Source organism: Danio rerio, chromosome 19 (assembly GCF_049306965.1).
Source record: "Danio rerio strain Tuebingen ecotype United States chromosome 19, GRCz12tu, whole genome shotgun sequence".
Lineage (NCBI taxonomy): Eukaryota > Metazoa > Chordata > Actinopteri > Cypriniformes > Danionidae > Danio > Danio rerio.
Window position 1 is genome coordinate 50,425,001 of NC_133194.1, and position 19,723 is coordinate 50,444,723.

A 19,723-nucleotide genomic window follows, 5' to 3' on the forward strand; every position below is an offset into this window, starting at 1 on the left:
GACCTCATTCACAATCCCGCCTACATCAGCAGCACGGCTTTCAGAATTACACCATTACACTGCTCATAATTCAGTGCCTGATGAAGCAGATGTTAATCAGAGAGCTGAGATTTACCATAGTAAATGAGGCAGCACCACACAGAGCTGCCGAGACTGAGCTCACGTGTCAGGATCTAGTCAATATTGTGCGTGATATGGATGAAGGTGTTCTGATATGTGCCAGAATGGCTGTTATTTCCGCATGGTCAGCATGGCATTAACATCCCACAGCAGGTTCCTCATCTGGTCCATCAGCATCTTCATCTCCTGGTTCTTCTGCCTCACTTTCTGTTAATAAAAAACAAACAAGTTTAGTCATCTGTAGTGCTGAGCAAACATTAATCACAATTAACTGCATTCAAAATAAAAGATTGTTTTTACATAATGTGTGTGTGTATAGTAAATATTTATTATGCATATATAATTACACACATGCTTGCATATGTTTGAAAAAAAATGTTTATGCTTATTTAGATCTAAAATGTATATGTATAGGATGCAAATTATTTACAAATTTAAATATTTATGTGACAAAATAGTTGTTTCTATGCATCACATATACATAATATATCATCAAAACAGACTTTTAATAATAAATTAATTAATTAAATTTATAATAAACCTATAAAAAAAATTAATTTATAATAAATCTTTGCCCAGCACTACTATTAATTAATGCATGCATCGCAGACAACTGCTTAAATGTGACCTAAAGAATATTTATAATGTATTATATTAAAAGTCAGCCTTTTGAATATTTTATTTAAAGAATCCTGAAACATTTTGAAAGATCATTGTCCTGATTACAACCTTAGCAATGTATAATACTAATCAAACGCTGAATCAGTGAGTTGTTGACTGGAGACTCACTCTGAGTGAATCATTTGAATCAGTGAGTTGTTGTTGTTTTTTTTTATTAAAGATGTCGATCAAATACAATTACATACATAGAGACAAATAATACAAATAAATAAACAAATGCACAGAAATACACACAAAGACAAATAAACGCCAGGGTAACAAAAATAAGACTGATGAAATAAAGTTACCTTTAAGTTACATCTTAAAGAGACACAAAAGAAGAATATAAGGATACCGTTTTTGTTGCTTTTGGATGAAGAGAATGCTGGATAGATTCCAAATATTGGTCTAGGTCGATTTTGAACAGATCAAAAAAAGGTTTAGAGCCACTAAACTTCTGTTTGTGAATATGAAACTTGGCTAATAGAATACACAAATTAACTACATATACTTTTTCCATGTTTTCTTTAGAGTCATCAAACAATCCAAAGAATATAACTTTAAAAGAAAAGGAAAAGTCACTCATAATATAAGATTGAATAAAGATCAACAAATCTGACCAGAATCTCTCTGTGAAGGAGCACTGCCAGAACAAATGAATAGAGTCTTCCTCCGAAGAGTGACAGAATGAGCAGTTTAAATCAATGTCAGGCTCATATTTCTGAAGACAGGCCTTAGTAGGATAACATTTGTGAATTAATTTAAATGTTACTTCTTTTACTTTATTTGTAATAAGATACTTGTGAGGCAAAGTCGAATCGGTGGGTTGTTGACTGGAGACTCACTCTGAGTGAATCATTTGAATCAGTGAGTTGTTGACTGGAGACTGATGCTGCGTTCACACCAGACGCGGCACACGCGTCAAGCGCGAGTGATTTACATGTTAAGTCAATGCAAATGCGTGAATAGACATTCTGCGGCGCGATACGCGCGAATGACGCAAATTGCGCGGGGCGAATTGAGTGTTTTGCGTGTTTGACGCGCTTAACGAGCGTTTCGCGCGAATCTCTCGAATTCGAAAATCTAAACTTCAGCGTACATTCGCGCCGCGTTAACCAATCAGAAGCTTGCTCTTGTGGGGGCGTGATTGTGACGTAGAACCTGCTGTCGGTGTTCCGAGGGAAATCCTCCAGCCTTCACCGACAACAGTTCATCAAACTGGGCTTGGCTCAGTCAGAAGCACCGCTGAAAGCCTCCGTCATCCAGGTTCAGTTTCTGGAGGAGTTTATGAGCTCACAGAGCTGGATGCACCTCTGAAAGGATGTAGTGGACTCAGACACGGCCCTAAACGTATCAACGCTGCTTTTCAGTCTTTATAAAGCACATAAACACTGTTATTTTCTTCATAAAATCCATGTTAGCCATTTAGCTATAAAGCTAGAGTCTTCGGGCAGACAGAAGACCTGCCCATCACGCGATTCCGCGTCTGTTCTGAAGTGAATTTGACGCGCGAATAAAGCGAGTAAACTCAAATGTTCACGCGGCTATTTATCCGCGCGTTCCGCATCTGGTGTGAACACAGCATAACTCTGAGTGAATCATTTGAATCAGTGAGTTGTTTACTGGGGATGCATATCATCAGACTTTATTTTCTGAAAGCTGATAAGCTTTGCATTGACGTATAATTAGGATAGGACAGTATTTGGCAAAAATAGTGTTATTTGAAAATCTCCAATCTGAGGGCTTTAAAAAAAAAACTACAAATATTTAAAAAATATGCAAGCAGAGGCGGGGTTTCTGTTGAGGCGACGGCAGTGTTTGTGTTGTCAAGACGACTACGGAAACTCTCAAAGATGGAGGAGAGACGATGCTGTTTGAAATTATCCGGAGCTTCAACAATCTTGAATATCACAATTTATGAATGTCACATATTACAATTACAACAAAATCCACAGCAGTGCTCATGCACAATACGAAGCTGATTCAGTCGTGGTCTAGCGACTAAACAGTGCAGCGCACAACTTTTTTCTTGTTAACAACAACAACAACCAAAAAGGCAGTGCGTTGCACCTCACATAGTCAGATTGGAAAGTGGTGTTTAGTGTGATCGGCCCTGAGGCTAATTTTGTGATCCAGCTTTAGATATTCTGTTGTACTAACATACTGGCAATGCAGCAGCATGTTGAGAGAAAGCAATGAAAGCAAAAGCACCTCCAGAACCTCCTGTCTCTCCTGTAGAACCGCAGGACTGCACAGCTCCACTCTCACAGCAGACACCTCCTCGCCAACATACGGCACCAGCTGCAGGAGTTACAGCACACGCATTATTGACAAAAACATCAATTATTGATTTATTGTGCACATGTTCAGAGGGAATAAACATTTCAACCAAATTAAACTGCAAAAGTAGTTTATGAGAATACCTCGGCTGGAGTCTCCTGGAGGTCAGAGGTCATCTCCACACAGCGCTCGTACAGCAGACGCAGCTTCCGGAAAAGTAAAGTCAGCTGACGCAGATGCTCCTGCAGCTTCCCGAAGCGGTCCTGATACGCCGCCTGACTCTGGGTCACACCGTTGGGCAGCTACAACACACGCGGTTTTTAAAGTGTTGTCAAAGACGATTATTACTTTATTAACACTAGATCTTTATTGATTTTTTTAGGAACATATAACAGGTGAGAACAAAACGGGAAAAAAGATATATATACATATATACACACACAAACCAACAGTTTTTTTTTGTTATTTCCCAAATGATATTGAACAGATTGAGGAGTTTTTCACAGTAGTTCCTATAATATTTTATCTTCTGGAGAAAATCTTATTTGTTTTATTTCGGCTAGAATAAAAGCAGTTCTTAATTTTTTTAAAAACATTTTAAGGTCAATATTATTAGCCCCTTTAAGCTATTTTCATTTTGAATTGTCTCCCGCACAAACCACTGTTATACAACGACTTGCCTAATTACCCTAACTTTACCCTAATTACCCTAGTTAAGCATTTAAATGTCACTTTAAGATGAATGCTAGTGTAAGAATATCTATTCTAATATTATGTGCTGTGATATTAAGTGTTTTTTTAATATCGTGAAGGAGCAGTTAGACTCTGCTGGACTGACCTGTGTGGCCCGTGTGATCTGGAAGATCTCCATGGTGCGGGTGACGATGTCCTGCACAGTCTCCTGTCCGATTCGGCATAGGTAAACGGGTGAGATCTCCCGCAGAGCACTCTGAGGAGCCGCACCAGGTGGAGGAACACCCGGCGGCAGGCCAGACTGAGCCTGAGATGGAGGAACGGTGGACAGAGCCGTAGCCAGAGCCTTCTGAGGAAGAGGAGCCGACATCTGAAACACAGCAACATGGTTTATAGTCATATATCGTTTCAGCATTGATAACACAAAGTGCGAATCTGCAGAAAATAATGTCCAGTATAGAATATAAAGTCCTGCTGCAGTGGAGACAGAATGAATATTGTGTCTGACTCCATCATGAGCTTGGAGGACTGCATCCATACATCTCTGACATGACTCAAATCACTGATTAATAAAGTCATCTGGAATGAAGAAGAAAGCATTCAGCAGGATCCCAGAGTTCATCAAGATTCATCTTCAATGCCTCCATCATACCCCAGACATGCTCAATAATGTTGATGTCTGGTGACTGGGCTGGCCAATCCTGGAGCAGCTTGACCTTCTCTGCTTTCAGGATCTTTGATGTGGAGGCTGAAGTATGAGCAGGAGCGCTATCCTGCTGGAGAATTGTCCCTCTCCTGTGGTTTGTAATGTAATGGGCAGCACAGATGTCTTGATACCTCAGGCTGTTGATGTTGATCATCCACTCTGCAGATCTCTCGCACACCCCCATACTGAATGAACCCTAAACCATATTTATAGATTTAATAGAACAATGACTATTAAAGTACAACACTGTTTGCAGTCAAATAGTGCTAATGTTGTTTTGAAGTCACTCTTGATTGATTCCAAGCCGAATATTTAAAGTACCAGGGTAAACAATATAGAGAGCCCGTCACAAGCTGTCACCGAATGAATGTGCGAATATAAAACCAACCGTACCTCAATGGAAGTCAATAGGTAATTAGCGGTTTTCAACATTTTTCTAAATATCTATTTTAGAGTTTAACAGAAGAACAACTTGATAATGGTTTGAAACAAGTAAATGATGGCAGAATTTCCATTTGTGGGTGAATTTACGTTATCACTTCATGAATGAACAAAACTGAACCGTGTTTATAAAAGAACAACGAGCGAACGGATGAGGAATGAATATAAAGGCGAAAAAACTCACTGCGCTTCTCTGTGCTGCTCCTTAATTAGTTTAATTCCGGCGGATAAGAGTAATAATCTCCTTTTATTTGAACGATTTCTCCGCTTGCTTCCATTCAGTTTCAAACGGAGCGTCAGCCATCACTCGTGTTATCATTTCCGGTTTCATGGATCACATAAAGGTACCTCTACTAATTTATTGTTTCATGTTTTTTTGGTAATATTATTTAACATTTTTATTGAACATATTGTATATTACAACAGCTTTTAAAAAGTACAATAAAAACAGGTGCAAAAAAGAAACAAATTACATACATAATAACATTACATAAAAATAATGAATATTTCAAAACATGAGTTTCTACTAAAAGTGTTCACGTTCCATGTTATTTATAACTTTGCTTATATAGAAAAACGATAGTCGGAATAATAAAGCAGTAGTAAATAAATCATTGTTTTAAAGGTATACATCATTTCACGTTAATAATTGGTATTCATGTATATATTTCCCCTAGACTACAATTTTCGGTAATCAACAATTCTCAGCTCCACATGGTTGATGACCATACAATACAAAAAAAAACTTTGACATTATGCCAGAGACTGTAAAAAAATATGCTTTCGATTACCCAAAGACCTTTATTTTGAAATCGTGTCCTCTCATTTTGTTTCGCGAGATGTTTCATCCGCGTATCTTCAGCGTGTGTGTTCGAGAATCCTGCCTGCTTCAGGTTTGTTGACTACTGTAATAAAATGGTGTATATTTATTACTTTTTTAAATTTTATCTACACTTTTTTTAGATGATTTATGCCATGTATATGTGTGTTAAAATATGACTTAGCTTGTTGTTACTTAGTCAGTTAATTTAACTTACTCTGTCTTAATAATACAGTAATGAAATATAAAATAACAGTAAACGATCTGTAAATTAACCATATATAAACTTTTAATCTTGATAACGTTTTAAAAACGTCTTTCTGATTTTGTTTGTGATGTAATAGTGTGCGCTTTGGGGTGATTAGTTAAGTTATTGTGAAACGAGCTGTACAGATAAGCTTGAACGTTTCCTCGGTATTAAAGGGTCAGTTCACCTAAAACTGAAAATTCTGTCATCATTTACTCACCCTTTACAAACCTTTATGAGTTGTTTTCTTCTGTTAGAAGATATTTGGAAGAAATGTGGAAACTGGTAACCATTAACCTCAATAGTATTTGTTTTCCTACTACAGTCAATGGTTACAGGCTTTCAGCATTCTTCAAAATATCTTCTTTAGTGTTCAACAGAAGAAAACAGCTCATAATGGTTTATAACCACTTGAGGTTGAGTAAAAAGGGAGTAAACTTACATTTTTTGGCTGAACTATCCTTATAAAGCAGCTGTATAAGTGTTTATAGAGGTAAAGTTGGTTATCGTTTTTGAACACTGACAATTAGTGTTATCGTGCCTATATTGTTCACCACACTACTTTGAATATTCAGATTGAAATTGCTTGTAAACATGACTTCAAAACATCATTAGCACTATTTAATTGACTGTGAACAACATTGTACTTTGATAGTCGTTTGCATAAGTACTTTTCTGATTTTATATTATTGAGGAGAACGTCTGAATGTGTGAATATAAAAACTTTACCTCAATTAAGTGTTTTAGCCATCAGTTCTTCTCATGCACATGTATTTAGTCCAGCAGTTAATAACAGTGTATCTGATGTGTTTCAAAAAAATCTAAATTTTACAGATTTTTAAAAAAATGTAAAATTATGCATATGAATAGTAAATATATTATGCATTTTTAAAAATTAATTGTAGTATTTTCTTTAAATAATATCCAAATGTTTATATGATTTATTTATAATAAAGTTTGTAAAGTCCTATTTTTTATAATTTTGCAGATATATATTATATGAGAGACTAAATAAAACAATGTAAGAGGAAAAAATAAATAAATAAATAAATAATATATATAATAAATAAATAAAAATAAACTAAATTTAATATATATATATATATATATATATATATATATATATATATATATATATATATATATATATATGTATATATATATATATATATATATATATATATGTATATGTATATATATATGTATATGTATATGTATATATATATGTATATATATATATATATATATATATATATATGTATATGTATATATATATGTATATGTATATATATATGTATATGTATATATATATATATATATGTATGTATATATATATATATATATATATATATATATATATATATATATATATATATATATATATATATATATATGTGTGTGTGTGTGTGTGTGTGTGTGTGTAAATATATATATATATATATATATATATATATATATATATATATTAAATTTAGTTTATTTTTATTTGTTTATTTTATTTTGCATGATTTTTTGTGCATTATTTTTCTATTTCTAAAGATGTTCGTTGACTAAAATAATATTTAAGTAAATAAATCTGTGTAATATGTCCTCATGCACATATATTTGATCCAACAGTTTATGTGATGTGTGTTTATATGTGCATATATTAGGTTCTGCAGTTAATAGCAGCATATCTGATGTGTGTTTTATATAGGATTGAATGTGAAGATGGCAGAGATAGGCTGTCCTGGCTCCAGCACTGAAGGGCCCGGCTCTGGCTCTGCTGACAGCCCGGGGGCCCTGAGCCCGTCTCAGAGAGAGCTGCTGGAGCGATGCCTTCATGCCCTCAATCATGCCAAGAACGACAGCCACACACTGGCAGCGCTGCTCCTGGTACAAACACACCTACACTCAGGGTGCCAATATATAGTTTTCAGTCATGTGACGTGTGTGTAGACCTGCCAGGTAAAAAAATAAATAAATAACACTGAGCCATAATGACGGCTACACTGAGCTCTTTATAGAAACGCAGCACTATCCACCCATATTTCCATATTTCAATCAAATATCAACAGAATAAAACAAAGAAATGATCACAAACTGTACATTGTGGGCACCTGCCATCCATATACTTCAGTGTTTTAGTCACTTAAAATCCTCAGAAATAACATGTCAAAAATAAGTGAGTTTTTTCTTAAAACAAACTAAATAATCAGGGTAATTGGCTAAATAATATACAGTTGAAGTCAGAATTATTAGCCCCCCTGAATTATTAGCGCCCCTGTTTATTTTTTCCCCATTTTCTGTTTAATGGAGGGAAGATTGTTTCAGCACATTTCTAATCATAATAGTTTTAATAACTCATTTCTAAAAACTTATTTATTTTATCTTTATCATGATTACAGTAAATAATATTTTACTAGATGTTTTTCAAGACACTTCTGTACAGCTTAAAGTGACATTTAAAGGCTTCACTAGGGTAATAAGGTGAACTAGTCAGGTTAGGGTAATTAGGCAAGTTATTGTATAACAATGGTTTGTTCTGTAGATTGTCGGAAAAAAAATTGGCTTAAAGGGGCTAATAATATTGTCCCAAAAATGGGTTTTAAAAAATTAATAACTGCTTTAATTCTAGCCGAAATAAAACAAATAAGACTTTCTCCAGAAGAAAAAATATTATCAGGCATACTGTGAAAAATTCCTTGCCCTGTTAAAAATCATTTTGGTAATATTTAAATGAGAAAAACAAAATCAAAAGGGGGCTAATAATTCTGACTTCAACTGTAGTTATTTTCTTATTTTGACTTATTATTTCTGAAACCAAGACTAAATGTTTTGCTTGTTTAGAAAACGCTTCCTGATTTGACTATCTTTAAATATTTATACTAGAAACAAGACAAAAACTCTAATCTGAACTCTGCTTTGCTCTGGTCTGTATTTTAAATAATTAAAATAAGAAATAACCTTAATATACATTTGATCTCCCCTATAAGGGTTCAAACCATTGTGAATGCATGATTGCAGTCTCTGCAGGAAAATATATATATTAGTGCTGTCAAAATTAGTGCGTTAACGCATGCGATTAATTTGAAATGTTTAACGTGTTAAAAAAAATTAACGCAGTTGCAGTTTTTTTTATATTTCCTGTTGTGGCCGACGTGTGTTAAACATGCAAAAAAATATGGATAAGACCAAGGAAGCACTTTTTTAAGGCAGGTTTCAGTATAAAACAATTAATGTCGTATTACCAGGCTTTCCAGCGTTTCCTCCACAGTTTCATGCAATTTCAGGTGTCATTTTTAAATTTCGACTTCTGAAAAAACCTCCGCATTTCGTGACTCGGTGGTCCTTTAAGGTAATCAAAAATCGCTGCTTGCATGGTCGACTCTTAATAAGAGTATAATCACAATCATATTAAAATCTGAGTATTGGTGTCCATGTAAATGTACTCGAAAAGTGCCAGATGAAGTCGCGAGCTGTTAAAGACAGCGCATTCCTCTGCCTTTTAGCATGCGCCCTCCAATGTTTCATTAAGTTTGACCTGTGTCCCCCTTAAACACAAGTTTTGTTAAGCGTCTGCTTTGCGTTGTTGTGTTAGAATCTTTGTGAAATACAGCCATACTTTAGAATGCGCGTTGAATCTGAAGGGAGTCGCTCCAGCTGCCCTGTCCTGCGCGCGTTGTGTGTGTGTGTGTGTGTGTGTCTGTGTGCGTGCGCTTTGGTGTGACACAATGTGTACCTGTGTGTGCCTTTGATGTACCGCTTGATGCTGCTTACGTCCTTGTCGCAGCACCAGTAGCCACAAAATTCCGCACCGAAATGCCAGTTTTCACTCTCAGCTCACATCATTCCAAAGAAAAGGTCCACATTGTCCCCCGATAATGTCAACAGACTGGACTGTCTTAGCAACTGTCTAAATGTAAAGGAGGACTAAGCAAAATTGTTTCTACTTTATAATTACTGTTCTCAACTATCATCAATACAACTTTACAATGAGTGCAATTGTTTGTAATCAATACTTTATTATAATTTTCTTTATTGGTATCGATTGTTTTGAAATTCAAATAGCACTAACATGCCTGTGTTTTTATTTCTGTCATGAATATGGCTGTCAAGCCAGGATCTTGATGGGGTTTACCACTGATACTTATATATTCAGTCTGAATGCGGCAGATACAGCCCACCACTTTCATGGTTATCTGTTTACTGGTGCACGAATGCAAACTTCTCAGCGTTTGTTTTTTATTAAAAGTCTTTGAGAATCTGCTGAAACATTCAATCAGAGGTCAAAATAGACTCAATATCACTCAAACACTGCACACTTAAGTAAGTTTGATTTATAAATGACATGTAATTGAATTAAATATTTACATCTGACTGATGTATTACAGAAAAAATTACAGGTTTAATACGGAAATATATTTGACCCTCTGATGCTCAGTGTATGCACACATTGCTCATGGTTCTCTTTGTGCATTTAGATCACGAGGTTGTGTCCCGCTGCGCAGCTGGATCCCGAGACTCTGCAGCGTATTTTTGAGGCGGTGGGTTTGGATTTACCTGCTCGTCTTCTGCTGACGGCGTGTCGGGGGGTGGAGAGCGCTGGTTTGCCTGCGCAGGAGCTGATCTCTCTGGCCGCCGCGCTTCTAGCCGCTCTCAGCACAGACTCGAACCTGCTGCCTCACCCTCAGCTCCTCAGCACTATCCCACTGTTACTCAACATCCTGGAGAACGGACAGAAACACACTGAAGATGAAGACGAGAGCAGATCTGCAGACGCTCAGACCACATTCACCACAGATGAGCCTCTGCTTTCTGATTGTTACCAGGTATTTTGGTTTGTTTATGTTGGTGAAGTGAAGCTGTTGAGAATTTTTGATGATGATGAATGCATATATTTTTATTTTGTATTATTCATTTGTTTTGTGATCACCAAGTCTTAATGATTTGGTCTAATATTTTTCACATATTTCCCAAATGATGTTGAACAGATTCAGGAAATTTTCATAGTATGTCTGATAATATTTTTTCTTCTGGAGAAAGTCTTATTTGTTTTATTTCGGCTAGAATAAAAGCAGTTATTAATTGTTTTAAAGCCATTTTAAGGTCAATATTATTAGCCCCCTAAAGCAATATTAGTGTTGGATTGTCTCCAGAACAAACCACTGTTATACAATGACTTGCCTAATTACCCTAACTTTACCCTAATTACCCGAGTAAAGCCTTTAAATGTCACTTTAAGCTGAACACTAGTGTCTTGGTCCACTATTAGTGCTGTCATCATGGCACAGTTCACACATTTCCATTAAATCAAAAGTAATGTTATTGTATAATAAATTAATATTTGTATGGTATTAATATTGTTCAATACACATTTTGGTTTCAGGACAACTTTTATGAAAGGTTTTGATCCACTTCAGATGTTGACTACAGTATATATTTAATTTTATTGTGTGTTATTATTCTTTAATAATGAAATTAACATCAGCTAATTGTCATCAGGTTCTAAACGCAGTGTGTGCTTCAGAAAAGGGCCCCGAGCAGCTCCTGTCCCGCGGGGCCGTTCCAGCGTTATGCAGAGCCGTAATCAAAAAACAAACCCTGAGTAAAGAAAAAGCCCTTCCGCTGCTGGGACGCCTGCTGTCTTCTGGAGTCAGGACTCAGGTCTGCACATGCACTTTTATTCATGTTATATGATAAAAAAATGTTAATTTATTGACTGTTTGTACATACTGTAAATCATTTGCTTATCATGAGTGAAATTAATATTAAAAACTAAATAAGTATATATTTTTTAGTGCCAGGCAAACATTAACCATGATTAAATGCATCCAAAATAAAAGTTTGTTTAGACCTAATTGAAGTATGTGTATGTATCATGTCACCGGCCACTTTATTAGGTACACCTTACTAGTACCGTGTTGGACCCCTTTTGCTTTTAGAACTGCCTTAATCCTTCACAGATTCAACAAGCTACTGTTAATATTCCTCAGAGATTTTCCTCCATATTGTCATGATAGCATCACACAGTTGCTGCAGATTTGTCGGCTGCACATCCATGATTTCCCGTTCCACCACATCCCAAAGCTGCTCTATTGGATTGAGCTCTGGTGACTGTGGAGGCCATTTGAGTACAGTGAACTCATCGTCATGTTCAAGAAACCAGTCTGAGATGATTGAGCTTTATTACATGCTGCGTTATCCTGCTGGAAGTAGCCATCAGAAGATGAAGACACTGTGCTCATAAAGGGATGGACATGGTCAGCAGCAATACTCAGGTAGGCTGTGGCGTTGATGCTCAATTGGTACTAATGGACCCAAAGAAAATCTCCCCCACACCATTACACCACCACCACCAGCCTGAACCGCTGATACAAGGCAGGATGATCCATGCTTTCATGTTGTTGAGGCCAAATTGTGAGCCGAGCATCCGAATGTGTCAGCAGAAATGGAGACTCATCAGAGCAGCAACGTTTCTCCAATCTTCTATTGTCCAGTTTTGGTGAGTCTGTGTGAATTGTAGCCTCAGTTTCCTGTTCTTAGCTGACAGGAGCGGCACCCGGTGTGCTCTTCTGCTGCTGTAGCCCATCCGCCTCAAGGTTGGACGTGTTGTGTGTTCAGAGATGCTCTTCTGCAGAGCTCGGTTGTAGCGAGTGCTTATTTGAGTTACTGTTGCCTTTCTATCAGCTGGAACCAGTCTGGCCATTCTCCTCTGACCTCTGGCCTCATCAGCAAGGCATTTGTGCCCACAGAACTGCCGCTCACTGGATATTTCCTCTTTGTCGGAGCATTCTCTGTAAACCCTAGAGATGGTTGTGCGTGAAAATCCCAGTAGATCAGCAGTTTCTGAAATACTCAGATCAGCCCGTCTGGTAGCAACAACCATGCCACGTTCAAAGTCTCTTAAATCCCCTTTCTTCCTCATTCCATGTGATTGGCTGATTACAAATTTGCGTTAACAAGCAGTTGGACAGGTGTACCTAATAAAGTGGCTGGTGAGTGTATAAATACACACATGCATGCATATATTTAAAATGTTTTATATATATATATATATATATATATATATATATATATATATATGTGTGTGTGTGTGTGTGTGTGTGTGTGTGTGTGTGTGTGGGTATGTGATACAAATTTAATTTAAATTTAAATATCTATGTAAAAAATGTGTATAGTTTTGTTTCTATATGTGTGTGTTGCATGTACCTAATAAATATATATAATGTACACACATATATTATGTTAATTATTAATATAATATGAATATTACATTAACTTTTATTTTAGATGTGATTAATCCTTTCCCAGAACTAATATTTACTAATAGCCTGAATAATGGGCTCAAAAATCCTGTGCACATGCAGATTTCATGTGGGCATATTAATAATAACTAATCATTTATATTAATATTATAATTAATATTGGTATGTCTAAATGCCAATAAACTCAAATCTCTCTCTTTTCCTCTTCAGAGTTGGTATAAGCACTCATCTGAACTTCTTTCACTCCTAAGAAACATTTCACAAGATTTCAGCGAAGCTTCAAATGAGGCTCGATTGGAGATGTGCTCTCGGATACCGCTGTTTCTTCCTCCGCCCGGGGTTGAGAATGAAAATACAGATTTTAAGGAGATCGTGGGACATCTCTGGGCTTCGTTGAGGCCTTTGGTTCAAGGGAAGATCAAGCAAGAGCATTTAGGCGCAGTTTTAGTGTTATCCGCGTGTCTTCTGGATCTGTTTGGATGGGAGTCTGTGGGAAATCCGAAATTCTGCTGTTTGCTGGTGAACCGGGCGTGTGTGGAGGTGAGGATGGGTTTGGAGGAGCCGCCAGGGACTGAGATTTCTTTAAGCCTCCAAAACACACTCACAGCCTGCTATCGGATCATGGAAGCAGCAATGGAGCAGGCCTGCACTTCAGATGCAGCCCCAAAACAGACAGCCATCTCTGGGCTGAGCCTCCAGCAGAGCAGGCAGGTCCTCGGAGCTCTGGAGGAGGCCTTTTCTGCTGAAATCTACTATCTCAAACAGGTAGGAATGGACTGAAAAATAGATTAATGTTTTGTGAGTTTAAATAACTGATTTGTGTTTTATTATTTTGTAAACTTTGATTTATTTTTGAAATCTAAACCTGAATTTTTTTCTGCATCACTACTCATTCTTAAAGGGGTAGTTCACACTGAAATTTAAACTCTGTTTTAATTTTGTTTTTGAATTGTTTTAAGTCGGATGAGTTTTTTTGTTTTAGTTTTTTATTTTATTTTTATTCTGTGAATACAAAAGAAGATATTTCGAAGAATGTTGGAAACCTGTGAACATTGACGTCTGTGGTAGGAAAAACAAATACTATGGATTTCAATGGTTACAGGTTTCCGACATTATTCAAAATATCTTCTTTTGTCTTCATAAGAACAACAAAAAAATAAATAGTTTTGGAACAAGTCAAAGGTGAGTAATTCATGACAGACATTTGATTTTTGGGTGAACTGTCCCCAATACTAAAAGCTTGAAATTAAATGCCCACATTTAATTGAATAAAGCCTCAAGCAGAGCTGGCAGGTTCTCTGAGATCTGGAGGAGGCCTTTTCTGCTGAAATCTACGATCTCAAACAGGTGGGAATGGACTGAAAAATAGATTAATGTTTTGTGATTTTAAATAACTGATTTGTGTTTTATTCGTTTGTAAACTTTAATTTATTTTTGAAATCAAATGCTGAATTTCTTGCATCTTTACTACAGTCTTAAAGGGGTCGTTCACTCAAAAACAGAAATTCTGTTATGATTTAAAATTTATGAATGGTTTTAAACCAGTTTGAGTTTTTATTATTTTTCAGCTGAACACAAAAGAAGATATTTTGAAGATATTTCAGTCTTAAATGAGTAGTTCACGCCGAAACGAACAAAAGAAGAAATTTTGAAGAATGTTGGGTACCTGTAACTATTGACAAAACAAATACTATGGAATTCAATGGTTACAGGTTTGCAACATTCTTCAAAGTATCTCTTGTGTTCAACAAACGATCAAGCATTTTTGTGAAAATCTAAAGCTGAATTTTTGGCATCGCTACAGTCTTAAACGAGTAGTTCACGGCAAAAAGAACAGCAGAAGATATTTTGAAGAATGTTGGGAACCTGTAACCATTGACTTCTATGGTAGGAAAAACTATGGATTTCAATGGTTACAGGTTTCCAACATTCTTCAAAATATCTTCTGCTGTCTTCAACAGAACAAAATGAACAGGTTTGGAACAAGTCAAATGTGAGTAAATCATGACACAGTTAGATTTTTAGGTGAACGGTCCCTTTAAGTGTCCATGATCTTTCAGAAATCATTGCGATGACTATTTAGAAAAATGTCTGATTGTTATGAGCGTTGAAAACTGCTGCTGTTTTGTTTTTATTAATATTTTTATGGATACCAATACCAAACAAATCTGAATAAGTGTTTATATGAAATAATTTAAGTGCTTATAATGAAAAAGACTTCAGATTTTGAATTGAAAAAGCAGCAGAGATGCTTCATTTTGGTGTCCGTCAATCATATTAAATACACAAATATGAATGTACACTAATAATGGCATATTAAATGCAAGTGCGCTGTCTGTTTAATGTTGAAATCTCTTTAGTTCAAGTCAAATAAATTGAGATTGTTTACCAGCTCTAAAGTGTGCTTGATTTCTCCTTCAGGTGGAAGAGGCGAGTTATGATGATCCGTTTGTTTTCGCCACTTTCCGCTGTCTCTGCGCTTGGCTCGCTGAGGAAACCTCCTGTCTGAAGGACGACGTTATTAAACTCCTGCCTTTTCTCATCGGCTACGCTAAAACTCACTTTAATGGAGGAGAAAAGGGTCTCGCTGAGTGGATGTCAAAAATGTCCATCAGCAATACTGCACACGACAGGACCTGGAGCAGAGATGCTGCCCTTCGGTAGGGCAATACTGCGTGTTTAAGTTAAAGAGGGAATACTTTGCTTTTTTTACACTCTGAAAGATTATCCTACTTCACTATATGTGACATCTAATAAGGGTCAGCGCTAAAGTCATCTGAAACATTCCCAGGTGAAGATTGTTTCTGTTGTCAGGTACCTGCTGCCGGCGCTGTGCCACCTGTCTGCTGAAGATGAGCCGCGGCGGGAGCTTCTGTGTCTGGACGCTCCTGCTCTGCTGGTGGAGTTTCTGAGCTCCGGATGGGACACGATAAGAGCTCAGAGCGGGACGGAGGAGAACAGAGAGCCCAGTCTGGAGACCTGCTGCTCCACTTTACTCAACTTCACCATCACAGAGCCGCAGCGAGTCAGGTACACACACACGCACACAAATATGTATGCATACACACACACACATATGCATACATACATACCATACACATATACACATGCACACATAATAATGCACGCATATGCACACACATACGCACACAAATATGCATGCATACATACACATATACACATGCACGCATATGCACACATACAAACACGTGCGCAGATACAAATGCATGCAAATATATGCATGCATACATACACATATATGCATGCACACTTACACACATAAGCATGCACACATACATGCATGTGCGCACACATACACACACATAAACATTTTCACAAGCACACACACACATATGCATGCATATATACACACAAACATGCACGCACACATATGCATGCATGCATAGACATTTTTGCAAGCACGCACACATACACCCACACATATGCATGCATACATACGCATGTAAGCATGTACGTGTATGCACACAAACGCGCATACATACACATATGTGCATGCACATTTTCACACTTAAGCATGCATGCATACACATTTTCACAAACACACACACACACACACGCCTATATACGCACGCACACATAAGCATGCACACTCTCCAAGTATGAACGAGTGTCACCTGCTCTGTTTGTCTCTCAGGTCGGATCCGTGTTTCGTGGCTCTGGAGGTTTTGTTGAGTGAAGCTCTGCCTGTTCTCCTCCATAAGCCACGGCTCCAGGTTTTAGCCGCTTACTGTTGCACTCTGGGCCTCATGATTAGCAGACTGAAGCCGGCATCTGCAGGTACTGGACGTGTTTAAATCGGATGCATGTTAATTCTGATTTTTATCTGGTTTACTCATAAAAGTCTACAAAGTTTTTGTTTGTTTTTTTACTTTCAATACATTCTTAAAATGAGGTTTAGAAATGCATTAAATATTAATGATTACATATTAGTAAAATGTACCTTTTAAACATGAAATTGTAATATTTAGAAATATTTTAATATAAATAAAAATAATTGAATGTATTAGCATTAATAATAATAATAATATTAATATATTATTTTTTATATTATATATATTTATATATAAAATGAAGTTTTTTATATATATATATATATATATATATATATATATATATATATATATATAYACACACACACACACACACACACAGTTGAGGTCGGAATTATTAGCCCACCTTGTTTATTTATTTCCCCAATTTCTGTTTAACAGAGAGCAGATTTCTTCAACACATTTCTAATTATAATAGTGTTAATAACTCATCTCTTACAACTGATTTATTTATCTTTGCCATGATGACAGTAAATAATATTAGACTAGATATTCTTTAAGACACTTCTATACAGCTTAAAGTGACATTTAAAGGCTTCACTAGGGTAATTAGCTTAACTAGGCAGGTTAGGGTAATCAGGCAAGTTAGTGTATAGCGATGGTTTGTTCTGTAGACAATCTGAAACAAATCTAGCTTAAAGGGGCTAATAATATTGTCCTTAAAATGGTTCATAAAAATTAAAAACTGCTTTTATTCTAGCCGAAAATAAAACAAATAAGACTTTCTCCAGAAGAACAAATATTATCAGACACACTGTGAACATTTCCTGAATCTGTTCAACATCATTTGGGAAATATTTAAAAAAGAAAACAAAATTCAAAGGGGGGGGCTAATAATTCTGACGTCAACTGTATGTTTATTTTACTATAATCATATTTATATGATTAGATTTATAAAAACAATAACAATACTTTTTGATTATGCATAAAATATTTAATAAAAATTTAAAGATTGTATAAACATGATAAAAATAATAATACTAATGATTCATAATAGTTTAATCAATTTAATTTTTTATTATTTAATTTAATAAATTTTTAAATTACATTATTAGTGACCTTTAAAAGTAATAAAGCATGTATTTTAAGACTGTAAAGCTAATGTAAATGAATGACATGGCCATATTAACTCTACATATAAAATATATTATAACATATTTATTTTACAGATAAAATATTATACATTTTAATCAGTAATACATTTTATTGTAATTATTTTTAAAGTAGTCATCATTTTTTATTGTTTTATTATTACTGTTATTATTCATTCATTCATTTACTTTTCAGCTTAGTCCCTTTATTAATCAGGGGTCGCCACAGTGGAACGAACCGCCAACTTATCCAGCATATGTTTTACACAGCTGCAACCCAATACTGGGAAACACCCATACACACTCGTTCTCTCACACACACACTCTCATACACTGGTTCATTAATTCCCCTATAGTGCATGTGTTTGAACTGTGGGGGAAACCGGAGCACCCGGAGGAAACCCACACCAACACGGGGAGAACATGCAAACTCCACACAGAAACACCAACTGGTCCAGCCGGGACTCGAACCAGCGACCTTCTTTGCTGTGAGGAGATTGTGCCCCCCACTGCACCACCGTGACACCACAATGATAATGGTTTAATTAAACATTCATTTAATTTTAATTATTAAAATTATTTAATTACTTGTTTTATTGTTTATTATTATTATTATTATTACAGATTAATAATTAAGGCACTAAGCCGAAAAGAAAATGAAAAAATAAAATGTTATAAATTTTTAATCAATAATAAGTTTAATTGTGATTATTTTTTTAAATAGTGATATTTTGTATTGTTTTTAATTATTTTTATTATCCTAATTTATTACTAGAACTTATGATTAAATTATTGGGGATTTTTAAAAGTAATAAAGTAAATGTAAATGAGTGAAATATCCATATTTACAGGTGTATTATTGTTTTTCCTCCATCAGTGTCTGTTGATGCCGCCCAGCGGCGGTGGTTCTCCTCAGTTCTGCAGTTTCTCCGGATGGTTCTGGACTGTTCTCAGGTCAGCGTTCAGTGGGACGAGACTCTAGAGCTGCACAGGCTCAGTCTGCAGGCTCTGAGTGGCTGCGTCCTCAATCAGCCCTGGATCCGCACCCTTATGAGGGATCAAGACTGGCTGAGGAGCGTCTGCTGTCGCCTGGGCTCTGACTCACAGGTCTCAGATCAGCTGGAGGAGCTGCGGCGTGCCCTGGAGAAACAGAAATGAAAAAAGGGGGCAGTTCACACAAAATGTACAGTTTCATGCCTCAGTTTCATTAGTAGAAAATTAAAGAAGATTTTGAGCTGAATCTGCTGGTGCTGATGGTTCTTATTATGGCAGTGAATGGCCATTTCTTATTATTTAGTCATATAAGCACGTAGATCAATACGTTAATAAAGTAAATGAGTAGATAAAGTAAAGGAGAAAATAAGTAGGTAAGTGAGTAGGTAAATAAAGTGAAGACGCAAGTAAGTAAATAAAGTAAAGAAGTGAGAACTTAAGCAAGTAGTTAAATAAAGAAGTATTTAAGCAAGTAGGTCAATAAAGTAAAGTGAGTAAGTAGGTAATAAATTAGTAAGTAGGTAAATAAAGAAGTAGGTAAATTAAATTAAATAAAGTAAAGAAGAAAGTGATT

The 19,723-nt window shown here is 36.0% G+C and overlaps 2 protein-coding genes across 3 annotated transcripts in view; one reads left to right on the plus strand and one right to left on the minus strand.

Moving 5' to 3' along the window:
• zgc:114119 overlaps positions 1-5,231 on the minus strand; it is a 5,406-nt gene extending 175 nt beyond the window's left edge. Inside the window, 5 exon segments of one of the 2 annotated variants that reach the window (NM_001033754.1) lie at positions 1-327; positions 2,992-3,081; positions 3,204-3,362; positions 3,899-4,123; positions 5,085-5,209. The exon segment at positions 1-327 is cut by the window's left edge and continues 175 nt beyond it. In NM_001033754.1, the coding sequence (NP_001028926.1) occupies positions 232-327; positions 2,992-3,081; positions 3,204-3,362; positions 3,899-4,123 (570 nt within the window). In that variant the 5' untranslated portion in view covers positions 5,085-5,209 and the 3' untranslated portion in view covers positions 1-231. 2 annotated transcript variants of the gene reach the window in all.
• Positions 5,232-5,736: 505 nt separating this feature from the next.
• On the plus strand, positions 5,737-19,396 carry ncdn (neurochondrin). The gene is made up of 9 exons (XM_002667083.5): positions 5,737-5,793; positions 7,664-7,842; positions 10,431-10,778; positions 11,452-11,613; positions 13,425-13,979; positions 15,636-15,874; positions 16,029-16,244; positions 16,870-17,012; positions 19,034-19,396. Exons 2-9 carry the CDS (start codon positions 7,678-7,680, stop codon positions 19,312-19,314), a joined length of 2,109 nt encoding a protein of 702 aa, XP_002667129.2. The 5' UTR covers positions 5,737-5,793; positions 7,664-7,677; the 3' UTR covers positions 19,315-19,396.
• Positions 19,397-19,723: the final 327 nt, after the last annotated feature.